The 21,212-nt window shown below is 36.2% G+C and overlaps 3 protein-coding genes across 3 annotated transcripts in view; 2 read left to right on the forward strand and 1 right to left on the reverse strand.

Annotated features, from left to right (window-relative positions):
* On the forward strand, positions 1 to 10,125 carry adgrf3a (adhesion G protein-coupled receptor F3a). Its single transcript, XM_040041926.1, has 17 exons — positions 1 to 129; positions 746 to 794; positions 887 to 1,016; positions 1,120 to 1,269; positions 1,351 to 1,460; positions 1,563 to 1,621; positions 1,707 to 1,831; positions 2,803 to 3,027; positions 3,389 to 3,655; positions 3,791 to 3,931; positions 6,345 to 6,453; positions 6,675 to 6,750; positions 6,964 to 7,143; positions 7,685 to 9,004; positions 9,095 to 9,136; positions 9,411 to 9,446; positions 9,527 to 10,125. The coding sequence occupies exons 1-17, from the start codon at positions 101 to 103 to the stop codon at positions 9,584 to 9,586; spliced, it is 3,108 nt and encodes a 1,035-aa protein (XP_039897860.1). The 5' UTR covers positions 1 to 100; the 3' UTR covers positions 9,587 to 10,125.
* Positions 9,865 to 21,212, reverse strand: part of LOC120739931 (ankyrin repeat domain-containing protein 66) — a 14,984-nt gene continuing 3,636 nt past the window's right edge. The window contains exon 4 of the mRNA XM_040041929.1: positions 9,865 to 9,963. Within this exon, the coding sequence (XP_039897863.1) occupies positions 9,884 to 9,963 (80 nt within the window). The 3' untranslated portion in view covers positions 9,865 to 9,883. The remainder of the gene's footprint in view (positions 9,964 to 21,212) is intronic.
* LOC120739930 (adhesion G-protein coupled receptor F3-like) overlaps positions 13,114 to 21,212 on the forward strand; it is an 8,666-nt gene continuing 567 nt past the window's right edge. The window contains exons 1-14 of the mRNA XM_040041927.1: positions 13,114 to 13,228; positions 14,829 to 14,877; positions 14,984 to 15,113; positions 15,213 to 15,365; positions 15,459 to 15,565; positions 15,675 to 15,733; positions 15,823 to 15,947; positions 16,330 to 16,551; positions 16,783 to 17,040; positions 17,137 to 17,274; positions 18,666 to 18,774; positions 18,981 to 19,056; positions 19,294 to 19,479; positions 19,806 to 21,125. Coding sequence (XP_039897861.1) covers positions 13,200 to 13,228; positions 14,829 to 14,877; positions 14,984 to 15,113; positions 15,213 to 15,365; positions 15,459 to 15,565; positions 15,675 to 15,733; positions 15,823 to 15,947; positions 16,330 to 16,551; positions 16,783 to 17,040; positions 17,137 to 17,274; positions 18,666 to 18,774; positions 18,981 to 19,056; positions 19,294 to 19,479; positions 19,806 to 21,125 — 2,961 coding nt within the window. The 5' untranslated portion in view covers positions 13,114 to 13,199. The remainder of the gene's footprint in view (positions 13,229 to 14,828; positions 14,878 to 14,983; positions 15,114 to 15,212; positions 15,366 to 15,458; positions 15,566 to 15,674; positions 15,734 to 15,822; positions 15,948 to 16,329; positions 16,552 to 16,782; positions 17,041 to 17,136; positions 17,275 to 18,665; positions 18,775 to 18,980; positions 19,057 to 19,293; positions 19,480 to 19,805; positions 21,126 to 21,212) is intronic.

Below are 21,212 nucleotides of genomic sequence, written 5' to 3' on the forward strand. Positions count from 1 at the left end.
TACTGCTGTCATGTTAGAAAATACTTCAGTCTTCTGTTGACCATTTCCTTGTGAGCAGCAGTAGGGATACCTGGTGCACCTTCATCATTTTGGGGCTCTAATGGGTCCTTCTACCATCCTGTACACCAGGTTAGTAAAAATTTAAGTATTTATGATTTTCCTCAATGTGACCATTTAAAAATAATTTGGCTGAAATTAGTGTTTTTAAGAAACTTGGAATTTCTTAAATATGTATTTGAAATTTGATCCTGAATTGTGGGTGGCTATGGCTCAAGAGGTATTAGAATTTTGGAAGTATGAACCCTGGCAGTCAGTATGATAAGACGGGCACCTCAATTTCAACTTATTTTATATTTCTTTTTTGTAATACATCAGGATTTTTATATGTTAGAGTAATTTGTATTAGAGCTAGCTCTTAATATATTGTATTTTTTAATGTTGGTAATTTTCACTACTGTCCTTGCTGTCTTGGAGCAATTGTGACCACAAAGTTTCCTCTGGGATAAGTTAAGTATTCTGATTCTGACTCTGCTTCACTCTGCATGCAAAAATGGCCTCTCTCTTTCCTTTATTAATGAGCTCTATCATCTCTTTAATCATATCGCCATTTTAAGCTTTGCAAAGGCAGATTTCTTTTGCTGGTGTTGCATGGAAGTGCAACATTTTAATTATAGTATTTATAATTAATAAATGCTATTGTTTGCCAAATGCTTTTTAAAAATATCATTTATTTTTCCAAAAACAGGATGTGGACCTTTTTATTTCTTTACATCTTGGGCATAAATTTCTGTCAGGTTTGTTGATTACATCAATTAAACATTTTGATCTTAAATATCAACTGTATCATGAAATTTAAAAAAAAAATGGAAACACTTTTCTTTCACAGGCTGATAACTCAACCCAAATGCTTTATGCCAAACTGATAATAGACCAAAATGCAGTTAAAAATATCACGAGCATACTGAAGAATTTTACGTATAACAATACATTTGTTGAAGCACCTGTAATGACAACAGGTAAACTAATTTCCAATCTTCCACATACACCATGCTGTGATTTCTGAAGAAAATACTTTTATAACCTCTAACTCTAACCCTGCATAACTCTTGTCCTTATAAGTGTGCACAAATGGTACAGGCGGGAAGGTATGTCACTGCAAACCAGACCACAGATGGAACAAAACTTTCTGTCAGTCTAATCCAAAATGTTGCGGCAATGCAACATGCACTTTGAATAGTGCAGACGCAAAGTGTGTCCTAAGCACCACAGGTATTTATATATATTTATTATATATATATATATATATATATATATATGTATATATATATACTGACATTTTCTTGCTCACAGTTACCATTACAGGATCTTTGAAAATTGCACAGGCAAACAAATATGAAAAGTGTCTGAAAGGCACAGAAACCACGGACTATATAAACTGCAGAGATGACTTGATGAAACAGGTAATAAACAGTCATTTAAAAAATATATAATGTCTTTATCACTGCAATAATAAATAAAGAATACTATTATTAACTCTTTTTCCATCCTTTGTTACCTCTTAGATGAAAACAGTGTACAGCACTCTGAGGGGATTTGACTTTTTAAACATTACAGGATTCAGGTATATTCGTGCAATCACAAATTAAATGTTTTGTTAAATTTATTTTAGATATGTGACTAAAATCTGTCTTTGTTTTTTATTGAAGGCTCGGAAGCCTCTTCATAGATTTTACAATGAGCATCGCGTCCACTGTCAATTCACAAACTCTGATTAACATTTCAGAAGCCATCAGCCGAAATCTGTCAGCCTCGCTTGATATGGAGACTGCAGGTAATGTAAACTACCTGTGGAGGGCGCAGTTAATTCCAACCTGGACGGAAGGGTGTTTTTTTTCTTAAATTTTATATAAATTCTGTTAGATTGTGTTTTAGATATCATTTTAGCGCTCCTTGAGTATCATTCTCCACCAACATATCAGACTGAAATATCTCGACAGCTACTGGAGGGACTACCATGAAATTTTATGCATATTATAAATACGTTTTTCACTGTGTAAATTGTTATTAACGCTCTTATTTAAAGGAACAGTTCAGCTAAATAACCTTTCAATCGTTGACAAATTGCTGCCCGCTAAAATCCCAATTTTATTTCTTTGTTTCTATTATAAAATGATAACCTGAGGTCAACAATGCTTTGGATGCAGTCATATTACTCTGATAAAGATCAAGAAAATATGAGTGAGAGACAAAAATCTCTCTGAACCTCATGCATCTTGTTTTAGTTTATAATAATGTGCTCTAAAGGTGGTGTTGTAAAGGCTCTTTTAGCACATTCACTTCACCGGATGCACCTTTTTTCTTTTCCTCACCTTTGATTGGGTGTGGCGCTTTCCATTAATTGCACTCACTTGTCACCCGTTATATAAGGACTGCACTCACCTACAGCTCACTCTTTCTTCACTCCCACATGGGGCGGCAGCTGAGAGATAGCAGTCCATGTGTGTCTTTCCTTTGCTCATTATTCAATAAAACAAAAAACCTGCAAGTGAGTACTGACTGTTCAGTCTCATCCTGGCCGGATGAGCCCGTGATGGTAACTATCTCCAACCTCCTCTGGACCTTCCTCTAAAACAGATGGTTTATCTGCAGCTGCAGTGCTATTCAACCTATGGTGTTCATGGAACTGTAAAGGTTTTCAAGTTTCAATGACTGGCCGCAAGGTGGCAGTATTTCCATATGCCATACCATCTAGATGTATGTGGTTTCCATGGCAACTGATTATCATTTGTTTGTTCTCTGTAGGTGTTGTCCGCTTAAAAATGCCAGACAACATGCCGGTCTCTTATGGGGACACTAACAAAATCATCACTTGCACAGCAACGGAGGACCTTGGAACTACACCAAAGTGGAGTATAACAAACATCAATGGGCAATATGACATAACTAATGGAACAGTTTCAACTGTCACAATATTATCAAAAACAGAGAGTCAAATCCAGCTTAAACAAGTGACAGAACTCTGGAAAGGTATGTTTGTTTGTATGTATGTGAGACTTTTATATAATTAGTGTAAACCCAGAAGAAAACTAAATAAATTGTACAATACATGTTTAAGCAATTAAAAAATAAAGAAATAAAGATTTTTCTTTACATCTCGACTGTGATACAAATTAAAACTTGTATATGCAATTTGATATTTCTTTCTTTGTTTTTTTTTTCTTTATGTCAGAATGTTAAATAAATATTTCATTCACTTTTTTTCTGGGAATGTTTCAGGCTTTAAATGGTTAACTAGTTTGGCACTATGAGCTGAAAAACTCAGTATCACTATCTGGATTAAATCTAATTCCTACTTGTACCAGCTTTAACCACGTTTTTTTTTTTCTAGGAACATACTTGTGTCTCTACCAGCAAACCAAAAACTGTGGCAATGACAATCTGACATGTACAATCAACATATTACACAAAGGCAGTGATGTACTGGATGTAGCTCTATTGCCAGACATTGCTGTTTTCACTGTGCCATCATTTCCACGCTGCAAAACTAAAGATGATGTTCTCCAAGTAGCAGCCCAGTGTGAGATAAATAATAGCACTGAACCTTATATTGTCTCATGGAATGGTGACGGCCTCAAAGATTATTCAGCAACTTCGGGTATGGATATTTCCTTTTCTTTTCTTTTCTTTTCTTTTCTTTTCTTTTCTTATTTGCCAAATAATTTTATTTCAAAATAGTTATTTTGCAAGAACTGTTATGAAAATCCATGACATGAATGTATCATTCTTGCAGCTGACAAAACACAAATTTATTCGGCTCAAAAAATTATCAACTGTGGTGTAAACAACAACAATCAAACTACAGCATCGTGTATATTTAAAAACAGAAAAGAGCAAAATAAAAGTGCTTTGGTGCCCTTCAACATCATTGGCGGTAAGTTATTGCATTTTGTAATAAGAATTAAACACATAGCTTAAAAAAAAAATCTTACAACAAAGTTCTTGTCTTTGGCAGAAATAAATGAATTTTTTTTTTAATCTGATTTAGTTTTATTCAAAAAGTGCCACTTCACTAAAGTTGTCTGAAGTTGCTGATATTTTAAGATAAACCAACTAAAATATTTATAAATAATTCAAATTCAAATTCAAATTTTATTTGTCACACACACACACAACCATACACAGTATGACATGGGGGTGAAATGCTTGTAGCTGTACAATGCCCGACCATTAAATGACAGAAGAAAAGTTTTACAATATTTACAATTTACAGTTTACTACAAAAATTTACAAATTACTTACCTTAATAAGGACAGTCAAAAGATTTGCCATTTTAAATGCCCAAAAATGTATTCATAATTAATTAGAATTAAATTAAAAGAAATAGAAATAAAAAGAAGTGATATTTGTAGCCGTGTGGCTCAGTGTTTTGAGTTTTTTGGTATTTTGATATTCATTGTTTATGTTTGGCTGTCATTTATTTGTCCAAAGCTCATTTTAGGTTGCCATGTTAGTTATTTTGTTGATTAAGTTCCCCTTGTGTTTTAACCCCTGTGTTAAGTGTCACTCGTCGCCCTTCAGGTGCTTACTTATGTCCTTGGCTCATCTCCAGTATCCCTTTTCCCTCTGTATGTTTCTACAGTGTTCATTCTCCACGTCAGTCCACCATGTCCACGTCGTTGTCTGTCTTGTGTTTCATGTTGTTTAGCTCATGTCATGTCTGCGTCTTATTATGTTTCCTGTTTTACTTTGAAGGGTACTTTTGTTCATTGTTTTAGTTTTACTTCCACTGTGGCGTCATTATGTTCATTCTAGTCAGCTGTTCCCTCATATGTTTCCACTCCTGATCACCCGTTGAGTGTATTTAGTCCGTGTGTTTCCGTTTAGTCATCGTCAGGTCATCTGTTATACTTCCCCCATGTCATGTCAGTGTTTCTGGTGTTTTGCATGATTGTGTTCAGGGCATGTTCATTGTTTTAACTCTTGGTTTTTCCTCACAGTTTCTATCATGCTCACTATCATGTTCAGGTCAGGTATCACAGTTTTGTCATAGTTTCATAGTTCATTCATAGTTGCCAGTCTCGCCCAGTTTAGGTTTAGTTTTAGTTCTTGCCACTGTTGATAATGTCTTGTTGCATGTTCCTGGTTTTCATCAGCCACAATAAACAGCTCGCTTATAGTTTACCACAGTTTTGTCCTCCTCCGTGTCCTGCTTTTGGGTCTACTTCCTAATCACCGGCGTACCCTGCCATGAGTAAGTTTGGAAGTAAGTCAGTAAGTTTGAGCACCTCTGTAAAAGCAGATCAGTTTGCTGATCTGGAGCATTCAGTAGTGTGTTAACACATAAGAAAGACACCAACAATGATCTTAAAGGAACAACTGTTACTCACCATCCTGGGTGGGGTTCTAAGACCAAACAAGTGAACGTCCATCATTCAGCAATCTGAAATATTACTCACAAGTGGAAGATGTTCAAGACAGCCGTAAATCTTCTCAGGAGTGCACATCCTAGCAACCCAAGGTCAGACTGTGCAGACAAATTACATAAAAACCCAAGAGCTACATCTCAGACGCAGTTAGCATGTTAAATGTTAATGTTAAACACAATATAATTACAAAAAGGCAGAATGAGTGTTACTTGTTTGGAAGGCCTGTCAGGAGTCAACTCTTCTCTTTAAAAACAAATTGACAGCATGGCTTAGGTTTGCAAAGTTGCATCTGAACAAACCACAGGACTTCTGGAACACTGTCCTTTGAAAAGACAGGACCAACATGGAGAGGTTTGTCCACAATAAAGGTTGTTCTACAAGCTACTGAATCATGGGGTGTACTTAATGAGGGTGGACACAGTGCTTCTGCATGTAACTTACATTTTCTTACATAAATAATGACACAGAATATAAATGTATTAAAAATGTTGTGTATCTGAGGTTGTAGTTAAATAGTTTGTGAATCTGTTAAGGTCCAGAGGATTTATTTTATATTGTTGTGATATATAAAACCTTTGAAGTGAAAGAGGGTGCACTTTCTTTTTACCATGACAGTAGTAGTTTGTAATAATAGATATAGTAATAGTGATATGTAGAGTGTAAAATAAAATGGGGTAAAGTATTAAATTGCTTCTTATACTTATTATATAAAACATAGGAGAGTGTTTTAGAATCATGAATGAATGCAGGCTATATTGATTACTTCAAAGATGAGAGAGTGTTTCTGGAGAGACCAAATTTTTATGAGACATTATAGGATATAATTTCTGCAACAGAAATTGATTTGAACTCACCATTCTCTAAATTAACTTTTGATATTGTCTTAGTTAATGTATGAAAGTTTCTTCGCCAAAACAGATCGTGAACGGTACTGTCTGGCTCAAGGTGTATGGGGAGACACCAAAGCTGGTTTCACTTCAGTCTTAAAATGCACAAACTCTGCTGGGCAAAGAACAAGGAAATGCACGTAAGAATCCAACTGCTGATCATATTTATTATGTAATAATGTATCAGTTATTTGTTTGACTATTTTTATTTATTTTTTTGTATTGAAATGGCTCCAAGAGTCCACCAACAATGATTGTTTGCATTTGTGACTGGGAACATCATTTGACCAGTTCATAAGTGAACATTTATTTGTGACACTTAAGATATTAAGATATTCAATATTAAAATTCATATTTTCAGCTCAAATGCGCAATGGGAAGATGAGGTGTCAGGATGTGTGAACTCAGACCTCTACAACGTACTGCAAAATGCAAAAGTAAGTAAGCTTAGTTTCATAATTTATGTTAAGAAATTGTTTCCATATGATGGGAAAGTAACTTAATAATCTCAAACTTAATATAGCAACAAATTCTCCAACTGTAACGAGATTTTTACGCAACAGAAAAATGGAAAGTTGTTCATCTTTTTGTCAAACTCACTGTAGCTGATACAATTAGGCTTGACTAATTCATATGTGCTCTTGTTACAGATTTCTGACACTGGACTTGGGGAATTAGATAAAAATGCAGAAACAATATTTTCTAACCTTAACAATGTCACTCAAAATTCAGTGCGTATTAACACTTTTGCTAATGTGAATGCATCAGTTGATGTACTCAGCACCATGAGTGACAAACTGAAAGTAGTAAACAATGTAGCCACAACTAAAGTAAGTATCAAAGAAGCTTTATTTTTATTATTATTTAAATTCTTTAACAAATATTAAAATGAATAAGTATAAATACTTGTACGTAAAGTTGGAATCTTTAAGAGTTACAAGGAAACAAATTTCCAATCTATTTATTCACTTTTTTGAATACATTAACAGTTTTACTATTTACAATTAGTTCATTGCTAATGCAAATCAAGAATTTCCTGCTGCTGTTACTTCATATTAAAAGAGTTCAAGTGCTGAATAACCCTGTCCCTTTTATTGTGAAGAAGCCACAGGAAGCCACATGTCACCACCTTAGCCATTGTTCAATTCAATTCAAATCAATTATATTAATATAGCGCCAAATCACAACAACAGTCACCTCAAGTTATTAGTGTTGACAGTGGTTTACTCAAAGAAATCAAGGGTCAATCAATGACCAACTAGGGAAGCAGCTAAGAAGCTGCATGTGTTAAACTTTGACTAGTTCAGTCTTTTATGATTCATTTTAAGCATCGTAGTTATACCACCCTCAAAACTTTGTTGTTCTTTTCAGAATTTCCTGGCCTCATCTAGTAATCTGTTGGATGGGTCTCTTGAAAACTCATGGAACAAACCGGATCCTGAAAGCAACAAGAGTCTGGCTGAGAAATATCTGCAGTCAGTTGAGGATTTAATTGCGATATCAAACATAGGTAATGATTCTGATCAAAAAAATATACATATAGACACATGCAGTGGAAAAACATGCATCAATACGGTGTTCAATGCCAAAGTCACTGTTAGAAGCTCAGGAAATGGCATCGTAAAAACAGCTGGATTCAAATACCTGCAGGACTATTTGCCCAATACAACAGAAGTATTTAACATCAACAGCATTGTTGTGTCAACAACCACTCAACGGGGGGAAAAAAACCTTCAGATTACACTAAAGTTCCCATTGCTCACAGCAAGGCCTCGCCATGTTAGTCTGCAATGTGTCTCATGGAACTACAACCAGAGCAAATGGACAGATGAAGGATGTACATGGGGGGGCGCTTCTAAACCTGAGGAGTGCACTTGCAATCATCTGACTTCATTTGCCATTCTGATGTCTCGGCATCCCATTGAAATCCCTTACATGACCGAGATAACGTACGCTGGACTTTCTGCATCAGTGGTGTCACTCGTTATCAGCCTCCTGATAGAACTGATCGTCTGGAGCAAAGTAGTCAAGACAAATACTCTACATTTGCGCCACACCGCCCACGTGAACATTTCTCTTTGTTTGCTGGTGGCAGATTGCTGTTTTCTGGCATCTTCTCAACCAGAGAGCATTTCAGAAATCTGGTGTAGAATTGCAGCTCTTCTGAAGCATTTCTGCTACCTGGCCATGTTCTTTTGGATGTTGAGCCTGAGCACCATGCTCCTTCATCAGGCAGTTTTTCTCTTTCACAAAGTGGGCAAGAAAACCTATCTGAGGTTCTCGTTGATCCTGGGCTACGTTTGTCCTTTTCTCATTGTTTTCATCACATTTCTCACCAACAACGGCGGCGCTCCAGGCACGTATTTCAGTTTGGAAACATGTTGGCTGGTTTATTCTGGACTTCTGAAAGGAACCATCTATACATTCATTCTCCCAGTTGGTATAATTGTTTTCATCAACTTGTTTGCCATGATAGTGGTAATCATGAAGCTTTTAGACCATAAGATCACAGAAAAGTCTCATGAGAAAGAAATACAGGCCGCCAAAACTGTCCTGAGATCAGTTATTCTTCTGACTCCAATCTTTGGTTTGCCATGGATTTTTGGATTTGCAACATTTAGTCTGGACCTCACAGCTGGACCTGTGACTTTAGCTGTGAACTACGCTTTTGTTGTGCTCAATGCATTCCAGGTATGGTCACAATTATTAAACTGATCAGACTCAATATCTGTTCTGCTAAAAGTATTACTTTTTTTTTAAATGCTTGTTTTTCATTTCTAGGGTTTGTTTATTTTGTTGACCACGTGCCTGGGGGACAGAATGGTAAAGTCATTTACTTCTAGAGATAAGAGGCCTACCTAGTTTTAGTTACATGCTTCTGTATCACTGTGATAACATTTGAATATATTTAAAGTTTGAAGCCAATGGCAGGAGTGGATGATGTAAAATCCACAGCTGAATCAATGTCATTATTGTTGTAGTTGTTCTCAGGTTAATTCTGTGTTATTTCAATTATTGTAATGAAATTATTATCAACAGTCATCAAAAATATCCTTGGAAATCTTTTCATCAAATGTTTTTATTCTGATTTTCACAGACCCGTGAAGCACTGCTGAATTCTTTCAGGAAAAAAGTAAGTGAACCACAGCTTGTTCGTAAATAACCGTGGTAACTCATAATGAATGACGCACATCTGTTTCCTCTGTTCTGCAGGCTCCACCAACCATCAGCGAAAGCTCCACAAAGTTGGAAACAACAACTAAAAAGTCCTAAACAACACCTGCACACATGTATACTCACAAAACACTACATTTAAATGCAATATATTCAATTCATGAGCTACATTTACTCTTTGATGTGACTGTTTCTTTGTTGTTTATTTTGAGTAATACAAGTCAGAAATTGTCATAATTGTTATATGCATATCTGTCTTTCTTTGTTCAATATACATATTCATATGAAATGTGATTTAATAATACTGTACATTGCATGTTTTAAATAGCACTTAGCAGTAAAGAGCTGAAGAAAAACTCTCAGCTGAAAGGATAGAAGAAAACCTGCGTGAGGATTTTATTTCTGTAAATGGGATTTGGGCTCACATCTTGCTTCAGTTTTTAAGTTTTCTTTGTCCCGTTCTGCCCACTCCTCATCTGTGTCATCCACTGAAACCCCTTCGCGGGCTGCTTGTGTACAATAAACATGTCACCCTGTCTCTTCTCTGTAACACACAAAAACAAGAATGTATACTTGTCACGTATAAAGATTATACTCTTGGTTATTGTTATTAAAATGACAAGAATCTGAGGTGTGAACTGGGCTTTATGTCATACTGCTCCAAATGCTTTGTAGTCCTTGCCATGCCGATCCTGCGCCCTCTGACGGCGTCCTTGCTTGTGTGGCCTTGCAGATGAAATACAACCCTCAGCCACATCGTTAGCAGCAGTTCTCCACTGTAATCAGTGCACTTGGTAACTAACTGTGTTAAAAGTTAGTAGCCTGAAAAATAGGCTCTGGATCTTTTACTTTTCAAGGATAGAGTAACCTGTAATAACCCTTTGAGAGATTTTATAATAATACACAGGCTTTTACTCATCCAATTAATCTACTGCGAGCTAATGATGATTTCTAATACTGAACTTGTGACTAAGAGGAGGATGGGCACAAGTGTAACTATATAGTGTAGAAACTACATGATATGCAGAGAGGGTATATTAAGTTGTTCATATCATGTTCGAGTGAAGTAAGTCAATAATATAGCAATGTTAAATCTCACAACACTGCATGTGATTTCATCTCGACGGCTTCGGATCATGGTTTGAGGAAGGCATCCATCTCAGTCAAGTCGAGCAGCCGCCTGTCCTTCTTTCGGTGTATATGTACCCTGCCTCTTAAATCTATCACTTCAGGGTTATGCCCCAGCCCCCCTGCAACTCGGATAAAGATAGGAGGATGGCTTCATTTAATGATCACTGATGGGCATTTCCAGCTCAATGTGATTATATTATTCAATTATAATAGAACTCGATTCACATTTTAAAATAAACCTTACTTACTAGGTCTCTTCAGTTAATCCTCAGTTTGGGTGTTTACTGCTTTAAGCAAGTTTTCCTCTGACTGGAGACACCCCCCCCCCCAAACAGCAGGTGAGTGGGTCTACTGCATATAGTCAGAGCTGAGTCCCTGAGTGGTTATTTTATTAATATCTGCCTTCACCTTGACACCACAGAGCAAATAGAAGGACAAAAACACCCTCCCAAAAACAAACTCATGAACTGGTTGTTTTCAAGCTGTCTGACACTTAAGCATTTGGATCATAAAAATTACCTGCACATTTGCAGACCTCATTATTTTAAACTTTGGCCATGTTAAATAGAGCAACATGTATTCTAACATTATAAAAAACCTAATTTAAATGGTTAGTTCCTTCCTTGAAGGTTTCTCCAGGTGAACTATGCTAATATAAAAGTGATATTCAGGAGCTTTGACATTGGAAGAAAAGTAATAATATTTTATGGTGATATTTTCTCTGTACTTGATGATTTTTTTTAGTACTAGTTTGGTTGTAAAAAATGTCCTTTGAGAAGATATTGCCTTGACTTTTAAGAATGTATGTTTATTACTTCACTGATAATGTCAGGTTTGTCCCTTGGATGTTTGCCCTGAGTTCCTAAAGGCTCTGGATGTTGGTGGGCTGTCTTGGTTGACACACCTCTGCAACATGGTGTGGAGATGATACGGGGCGGTCCCTCTGGATTGGCAGACCGGGGTCCAATCTTTAAGAAGTGCAACTGGAGGTTGTGCTTCAACTACAGGGAGATCACACTCCATAGCCTCCCTGGGAAGGTCTATGCCAGGGTGCTGGAAAGGAGAGTTGACCCTTTAGTCAAACCTCAGATACAGGAGGAACAATGTGGTTTTCATCCACCAGGGCTGCCCTTTGATTCTGTTTATAAATTTTATGTACAGAATTTCATCTGTGCTTTTTTCAGATGATGTGGTTCTGTCGGCTTTATCGGGTGGTGGCCTCTGGCTCTCACTGTAGTGGTTTGCATCCGAGTGTGAAGTGGAGGGAATGAGAATCAACACGAATGTGAGTGAGAATGAGAATCAAATTTGAGGTCTTAGCTGGAAAATGGTAGAGTGCTTACTGTGGGTCAGGACCAAATTGCTGCCCCAAGTGGAGGAGTTCAGCACCTCCCTTAGATACAGGGTGAGGAGTTCAGTAATTAGAGATGCGTAAAGTTTTTATTTAAAAAATAAAATAAAATAAGAGTTAGATACCTGACTCTCCAAATACATTTCCTGTAATGTGGGTACAATTCACATATTCCTACCAGCGTATGAACAGTCAGTTCCTGATACATATAATTTGACTGAAGATTTGTATGCTTGGAGTGAATAAGTTCCTTGTTTTAAGCTCAGGTCTCTAATGATTGTGCAAATTGGACCCAAAAACCAGGAGCCCTGCATTACAGAGCTTCTCTGTACTCTGGGTCCTCAACACAAAGGTTATATAATAATGTAAATAATGTAAAAATAAATATAGATGCTTGGTAGTGTGCTGATTTGCCACTAAAGTAACATCAAAAGTACATCCCCCGTGAAACATTAATTTGGCTAGTTTCTACATGTGGCTAACCATAGGCCACAATTTATCTCCTGCTAAATTTTCAGACAAACTCTTGTAATTCACCGTTTATCATTTGTATATTCTCCCAGTCCACGATGAAATACTCCAAGAAATCCAAAAGAATTTCCTACATACAGTCAAGAAGCATGTAAACAAACATCACATTAACACACGCCTACACTAGTGTGAAGCAGCAAGTTGGATGTTGAATAAATATAATACAGGTTATCGAGGGATTGCATGCCAATCCCAACTGAAGGCAAACGTGACTGATGTAAAAAAATAAAGTGGTTTTCATATATGAAATCATAAAAAATTATTTCATATATGAAAATGTCAACGTTATCAATCCCTTATCAACAAACAGTATATCAAAGACATTAGATTCATGTAAATTATACATTTTATGCATAGATAAGAGCATTCTATCAGAACACTAAGCAAACAGCACAAAGCAAAGATGAAAACTAGAACAGACTTTAAAGTGAGCATGCCATTGCATGTTTTTCTGTACACATAATTTCAAAGTGAAAATATATGCTAATACTATGGACACCAACATCATTCATTCTATTTTTGAAAGTCAAATTAGTCCTTCATAAGTCTTTTTAATTTGCATGTGTATCTGCAGTAACCTCTTACAGTAACTCATCATATACTCCTATTACTAGACACCAGGTTTTAGTTTTCTGCCGACCTTGCAAGTTGCTGTAGGGAGAGCTCCATCAGTTGATAGTTCATCATTTCTGAGCACCGATGGGTCCGTCTACCATCTTGTACAGCAGGTTAGTGACGCTTTCACAAAAATGTTTGGATATGTGTGTAAAGTATCATTTAAAACGAATTGAAAATAGTGTTTTGAAACTTGGGATTGTTTTTAAATGTATTTGAAGTTTGATGCTGATTTGTGGGTATGATTTCTGGCTGTCGGTCTGATAAGCGCCTCAGTGTCAGCTTTAAATGTAATATTTTTTTGTGTAATATATCAGGATATTTATATTAGAGCATTTTTACACTATTAATATTGGCAGTTTTCGATCATGTCCTTACTATCTTGGAGAAACTGAGACTGCAAAACTTCCTCTGGGATTAATAAAGTTTTCAGATTCTGAATCGCTTTGTTTGCTTGAGTATAAATGATATAACCTAAAACATAAAAAAATCTAAAACCTTTTTAAAAAATATTTTTAACCCTCTCCAGGCAGGCGTTGCCGATTTGCAACGGTTAAAAACTAACAACCTGATTACCCCACATACATATTTTTTTTTTTACTCAGAAGTACCACTGCAGGACTTGGTTGTCCATTAGCAACTAAAACTTAATTTGAGCCTGAGAGGGTTAAAGAAGGCTGTGCCGCATCAACTTTTTTGCTTTTGTGGTCCACATGTTTGCAGTGTGTGAAAGATTTGGACATTGGACAGGCCAGTTTAGGAGCCATACTGTACACAACCACATAAAATATGGTCTGACATGGTCTTGCTGTAATGATTCTTTGCTGTAATGAGTCTTTCAGAAGTGTTCTTGAGCCCAAGCAGTGATTTCCATACGTAGTATTATATCACATCTCTTTTTAAATTGGATTGCACAGTGATGGAGTGGTTAGCTCTGTTAATTCAAAGCATGAAGGTCCTGGGTTTTAAGTCACCAGCCTGTTGGAGCTTTCTGCCTGGAGTTTGCGTGAGTTCCCCGTGATGCCGTGAGTTGCCACAGGGTACGCCACACCCTACATTCAAAAGACAGCCAAGTTAGGTTAACATACTCTAAACTGGAGGGAGGTGTGAATGTGGGCATGAATAGTTCCTCTGTGTGATAGCCTGGCAGGATGGATGGAACGGTTTGTAATTCCAGGCTCAACAGTAATGGCCGTTCTATATTAGAGTTCAGCTTTGTCTCTTGTGTGTGGATTTGTTTTTACTATTTAATGTCTATCATACAACATAGAATCTACATTTCTTTTTCATTCTTAGAGTATTTTGTAGCTTGCTGCGGATATATTTTTCTCCCCAAAAAAGGTGTTTATGTTGTACTTGAACTATATTTAGTCAAATGATTACCAATCATTGCACCGCCTTTTTACACATCATCCAATTTTTTGGGAACTTACTTGTTTACAGAGCTAGTGCTGTAATACAAGCTACACACACACTTTATCAGATACACCTGCACAGTTTAACTGTTCTTTCGAGATAAGCGGATTTCTTTGTACTGCATCATATTCAAATGTGTTTTTTTCCTCTCTCATGTGTGCAAAACGGGAAAGATAAAGCGACAGAAAATCTTTTTCATGCATCACCTTCATTTGTTTTGAAGCGGAACATTTTCATTATAGCATGCTGTGTACTCCAAATGCTTTTTAAAAATATCATTTATTTTTCCAAAAACAGGATGTGGACCTTTTTATTTCTTTACATCTTGGGCATAAACTTCTGTCAGGTTTGTTGATTACACACAATTACACATTTTGATCTTAAAGTTCAACTGTATCATGAAATTAAAAAAAAAAGAAGAAGAAGAAAATGGAATCACTTTTCTTTCACAGGCTGATAATTCAACACAAATGCTTTATGCCAAACTGATAATAGACAAAAGTGCAATTGCAAATATCACGAGCATACTGAAGAATTTTACGTGTAACAATACAGTTGTTGCAGCACCTGTAATGACAACAGGTAAACTAATTTCCAATCTTCCACATCATGCTGTGATTTATGAAGAAAATACTTATATAACCTCTAACTCTAACCCTGAATAACTCTTGTCCTCATAAGTGTGCACAAATGGTACCGGCAGCAAAGAATGTGAATGCAAACTGCACCACAGATGGAACGATACTTTCTGTCAGTCTAATCCAAAATGTTGTGGCAATGCAACATGCACTTTGGATAAAAGTGCAGATGCAAAATGTGTCCTAAACACCACAGGTATTAAGTCAATTTAACTGTTTTTGCACATTTGGTTATTTGTGAGCCTCAAGGTTAAAAGCATCCCCCAAAATGACATTTTCTTGCTCACAGTTACCATCACAGGGTCTCTTAGACTGCAGGGGTCTACATATACAGATTGTTTGGAAGATATAACAAACCCTAAATATGCAAAATGCAGTGATGGGTTGTTGACAAAGGTAATAATGTTTTTCTCAAAATGCATTTAAATGTATACAGCATCATTTTTAACCTTGAAAATAGAAATTACTGTTATTCACTTTATTTCCATTCTTTGTTACCTCTTAGATGAAAACAGTGTACAGCACTATGTGGGGATTTGACTTTTTAAATATTACAAGATTCAGGTATATTCGTGCAATTACAAATAAAATATTATGTTTTTACATTTATCTAATAAAAATGTAAAATCACTCTTTTTTTTGTTTGTTTGAAGGATTGGTAGCATCATTGCAGACTTTAAAATAATCATCGCCTCCAGCATCGATTCACAAGCTCTGATAAGTAATTCAGTAAAGATTGGCCAAAGTCTGTCCGCCTCACTTAATATGGAGACTTCAGGTAATGTAATCTTGCTGCAGAGGGGTGCATTGTATACTGTATGCAAGAAATTCTTTCCAACATGTGAGTTTAAAAATTCTGTAAATTCTGTTCTCTTCTTAGTTCTCCATGATCATCATTTTCTGTCCACCAAAAAAAAAACAACAACAAAAAAAACCCAAAGTGAAATCAGATTTGTTATGGATGCAATCATTACTCTGATGAAGATAAAATGAAAGTCATAGATCCCCAAACTTTATGCATCTAGTTTTAGTTTATAATAATTTTAAGATTTATTCTGTTGCTCCAAAACAGTACCTTCAATCTGCGGTGTTCACAGCACTGGATAGGTTTTTAAGTTTCAGGGACTGAAATTTCATTATTATTATTTTTTCCTCCACAGGTCTTGTCAACTTAAAGATGCCACCAATGCCTGTGCCTTATGGTGCCACCAACCAAGTGATCAGATGCACAACCAAAGAGGACCTGAAAATTTACCCACAATGGAGTATAATAAATAGCAAAGGGCAATATGACATAACTACTGGAACAGTTTCAACAGTTCATACATCATCACGAACTAACAGTACAGTCAACCTCAGTAATGTCACAGAACTCTGGAATGGTATGTATGAATGTTCCATTATATTATTATTGGTACTGTTAATAATTAAAGATGATACAATGATGGCAAAACAGAAGAAATGCACTTTTAACACACATGTGAAAGCCCCCCCCCCCCCCCAACCACCCCTCTATGGACCAGAAACAAACAGAATGAAAAGAATCCAGAATTGAACATCAACCTAAATCACAAAATCTGCTGGCTTTAACCCCACTTGTGTTTGCTTCTTAGGACAGTTCTCATGTATCTATCACCAAACGGGTAATTGCACCACATCAGGCTGTACAGTCAACATGTTACACAAAGCCAGTGCTCAACTGGATGTAGCACTGTTACCGAACATTGACGTCTTCACGGAGCCATCATTTCCACGCTGTAAAACCGAAAATGATATTCTCCAAGCAAAAGCCAAATGTGAGATAAGCAATAGTACTGAACCTTATAATGTCACATGGGATGGAGGTCTCAAAGGCCAATTAGAAACTCAGAGTAAGTAATTTATTTGGTCTCATTTAATTTCAATTAAAATATTTATTATGCAAAATTGTTCTGAAAATACATGACATGAATATTCAATTCTTGCAGGCGGCAACATACTAGTTTATACAACTAGTAAAATAATCATCTGTGCTCATAGCACAAGTGTAGATACAACAGTGTGTACATTTACCAACAGACTTGGGAATGTAAGACAGGCTACAGTGCGCTTCAATATCATTTCCGGTATGTCTTTGTATTTTGCAATGGGAATTATTGAAGGCATAATTACCCACAAATGATCCCACAATGAAGTAAAAAAAAAGAACTAAGTAACTATAAAACTTTCAACAAACAAATGAATCTGATTTCATTCATTTGTGCCAGTTCACAACAACAGGTTCTGATATTTTAACATAAACTGCCTGAAACATTTTTAAATGATTACTTACCTTAAAGACAACAGTCAAATGAATCATTTTAAATGCCCCAAAACGATTCCTAATTCATTTCAAGAAAAATAAAAGATATACAAGTTTAAAAAGAAGTCACATATGTATCTCTAAGACACACATATGTTATTATGGGTTTTGTTTATATTTGTATTTTGTATAGATTAACAGGCTGTCAGTAAGTGTGAGCGCCTCAGTAAAAGCAGATGTTTTGTCACTTTGCTGGTCTGGAGAATTCAGTAATGTGTTAATGCAAAAAAAAAAAAGCAAATAGACATCAACAACTGTTACTCCCCATCTTGGGCTGGGTTATAAGGCCATTTCCAAACAATGTGAAGTCTATCATTGCAAAATATTCGAAGTCAGAAATATTAAAAACAGCTGTCAATCTTCCCAGGAGGGCACATTCTTGCAAAGTCAATCTTAGACTCTATGAGCCTCAGTTAGCATGTTAAATGTTGAAGTTAATCAGAATACAATTGGAAAAAGAAGAATAAGTATGGCTTGTTTTGTAAAGGCTGTCAGGAATGATCTTCGTCTCTAAAAAATGAACATGGCAGCACAGCTTAGGTTTGAAAAACTGCAACTGAACAAACTACAAGACTTCAGGAACAATGTCCTTTGAAAGGTCAAGACCAGAGGGGAGAAGTTCTGGCAAAAAACAAACACAGCATATCATCACAAACAGCTCATGCCAACTGTCAGCACAATGAAGGGTTGATGTCCAGGTCCTGTGATGGGACAGGACCCGGGCACCTTTCAGTCACTGAGTCAACCATGAACTAGTCTGTACTGTATTAGTTTCTAGAGTTGCATGTGAGGCCATTTGTTTATCTGAGGTTGCAATTATATAATTTCAGAACTTTCTATAGTCCAGACAAGTTTTTTAAATTACATCCTGATATATAAAACCTTGCAATTGAAAGAGGGTGCATGATATTAGTGTATAATAATATAGTAATTGTGACATACTGAATTATACTACATTGTAAAATACATTTGGGTAAAATCTGGCAAGGATTGTGCAGTCATGACTAAATTCTGGAAATACTTATTACTTCATTGAAGGATCAAATATTTATATATTTGTATGCTTTACAGGAAATTTTTTTTGTGACAAATTCAGTTTTAACAGTTTTAGAATATTGTCTTTGTAACTATATGAAATTTTCTTCCCTAAAACAGTAAATGATAAGTACTGTCCAGCTGAAGGTGACTGGGAAGCCACAAAAGCTACTTTTACTGCAGTTTTAAAATGCAAAAACTCTGCTGGGCAAAGAACAAGGAAATGCGAGTAAGAATATAACCAATCATGTGTAGTATGTAATAATGTAAATAATAATAATAATTTATTTTTATTTATTTATTTGGATTAAAAGTTCTGTTTCTTTTACTGTCCAAAAACTATAATTGTTTGCATTTTGATTAAGGAAATTATTTAAGCAGTATATATATTAGAATTTATGTGTAACATTTAATTTTTTTAATTAATATTTTCAGCTTGGAGGGGATATGGAGAAAGGAAGAATCAAAATGTGTGAACTTCGACCTCAACAATATACTGCAAAATGCAATGGTAAGCCTAAATTTTATAACTGAGGTTATCATCTTATCACTTTTTATTTTTTGATTTTGTTTTTTACACATGAAAGGAAAGTAATCGTATTAATATAAAGCAACAAATTATCCAACTGTTTTGCTATTTTTACAGGACAGGAAAATGGAAAGTACTCTAGTGTTTTTGTTAAAGTCGCTGACACAGTTACATCTGACACAGTTAAGCTTGCCTAATACATATGTGCTCTTGTTACAGATTTCTGGCACTGGACTTGGGGCATTAGAAAAAAATGCAGAGTCAATATTTTTTAGTCTTACCAATGCCACTCAAAATCCACAGACTATTAACACGTTTCCCAATTTGAATGCATCAGTTCAAGTGATCAGCACCATGTCTAACATTCTGACAAACCATGGTGTAAATGACACAACCACAAGTAACGTAAGCACCAAAGAATATCTTTCTTATTACTATTTAAAAACATTTAAAACATTAAGATCGATAAGCATAAATACTTGTATTTAAAGTTACAATCCTTAAGAGTTACAATGAAACAAATCTCCAGTATTGGTCAATGTATTTATTGCTATTTACATACATTAGTAGTACAGTCTCACTATTTAACTTTTACACCAAGTTCATTGCTAATTTAAACCATATACCATAAAACAGCTGCTGACGAGTGACAACTAACTCATTTTTTATGATTAATCTTTAATGGGAACATCACAGCTATATGAGCTGCAAACCTTTGTCTTTCTTTTCAGAATTTCCTGGCCTCATCTAGTAATCTGCTGGATGGGTCTCTTGGAAACTCGTGGAATAAACCGAATCCTGAAAGCAACAAGAGCCTGGCTGAGAAATATCTGCAGTCAGTAGAGAATTTAATTGCGATATCAAACATAAGTAATGATTCAAATCTAACTAACTTGCATGTACAGACATGCAGCGAAGATAAATGCACCAATACGGTGTTCAATGCCACAGTCACTGTTAAAAGCTCAGGAAATGGCATCGTAAAAACAGCTGGATTCAAATACCTGCAGGACTATTTGCCCAATACAACACATACATTTAACATCAACAGCATTGTTGTGTCAACAACCACTCAACGGGGAAAAGAAAACCTTGAGATTACACTAAAGTTCCCATTGCTCACAGAAAGGCCTCGCCATGTTGAACTGCAATGTGTCTCATGGAACTACAACCAGAGCAAATGGACAGATGAAGGATGTAAATGGGGGGGCGCTTCTAACCCTGACGAATGCACTTGCAATCATCTGACTTCATTTGCCATTCTGATGTCTCGGTATCCCACTGAAATCCCTTACATGACCGAGATAACGTACGCTGGACTTTCTGCATCAGTGCTGTCACTCGTTATCAGCCTCCTGATAGAACTGATCGTCTGGAGCAAAGTAGTCAAGACAAATACTCTACACGTGCGCCACACCGCCCACGTGAACATTTCTCTTTGTTTGCTGGTGGCAGATTGCTGTTTTCTGGCATCTTCTCAACCAGAGATCATTTCAGAAATCTGGTGTAGAATTGCAGCTCTTCTGAAGCATTTCTGCTACCTGGCCATGTTCTTTTGGATGTTGAGCCTGAGCACCATGCTCCTTCATCAGGCAGTTTTTCTCTTTCACAAAGTGGGCAAGAAAACCTATCTGAGGTTCTCGTTGATCCTGGGCTACGTTTGTCCTTTTCTCATTGTTTTCATCACATTTCTCACCAACAACGGCGGCGCTCCAGGCACGTATTTCTGTTTGGAAACATGTTGGCTGGTTTATTCTGGACTTCTGAAAGGAACCATCTATACATTCATTCTCCCAGTTGGTATAATTGTTTTCATCAACTTGTTTGCCATGATAGTGGTAATCATGAAGCTTCTGGAACATAGGAGCACAGAAAAGTCTCATGAGAAAGAAATACAGGCCGCCAAAACTGTCCTGAGATCAGTTATTCTTCTGACTCCAATCTTTGGTTTGCCATGGATTTTTGGATTTGCAACATTTAGTCTGGACCTCACAGCTGGACCTGTGACTTTAGCTGTGAACTACGCTTTTGTTGTGCTCAATGCATTCCAGGTATGGTCACAATTATTAAACTGATCAGACTCAATATCTGTTCTGCTAAAAGTATTACTTTTTTTTTTAAATGCTTGTTTTTCATTT

Source organism: Simochromis diagramma, unplaced genomic scaffold (genome assembly GCF_900408965.1).
Source record: "Simochromis diagramma unplaced genomic scaffold, fSimDia1.1 OVJJ01000304.1, whole genome shotgun sequence".
NCBI classification, from domain to species: domain Eukaryota; kingdom Metazoa; phylum Chordata; class Actinopteri; order Cichliformes; family Cichlidae; genus Simochromis; species Simochromis diagramma.

Bases quoted from the DNA above. Each gene is read 5' to 3' on its own strand.
- adgrf3a (XM_040041926.1), top strand. From the start codon at position 101: ATGGGTCCTTCTACCATCCTGTACACCAG. The intron at 130-745 runs GTTAGTAAAAAT...TTCCAAAAACAG, and splicing joins TCTACCATCCTGTACACCAG to GATGTGGACCTTTTTATTTC. The intron at 3,656-3,790 runs GTATGGATATTT...TCATTCTTGCAG, and splicing joins AGATTATTCAGCAACTTCGG to CTGACAAAACACAAATTTAT.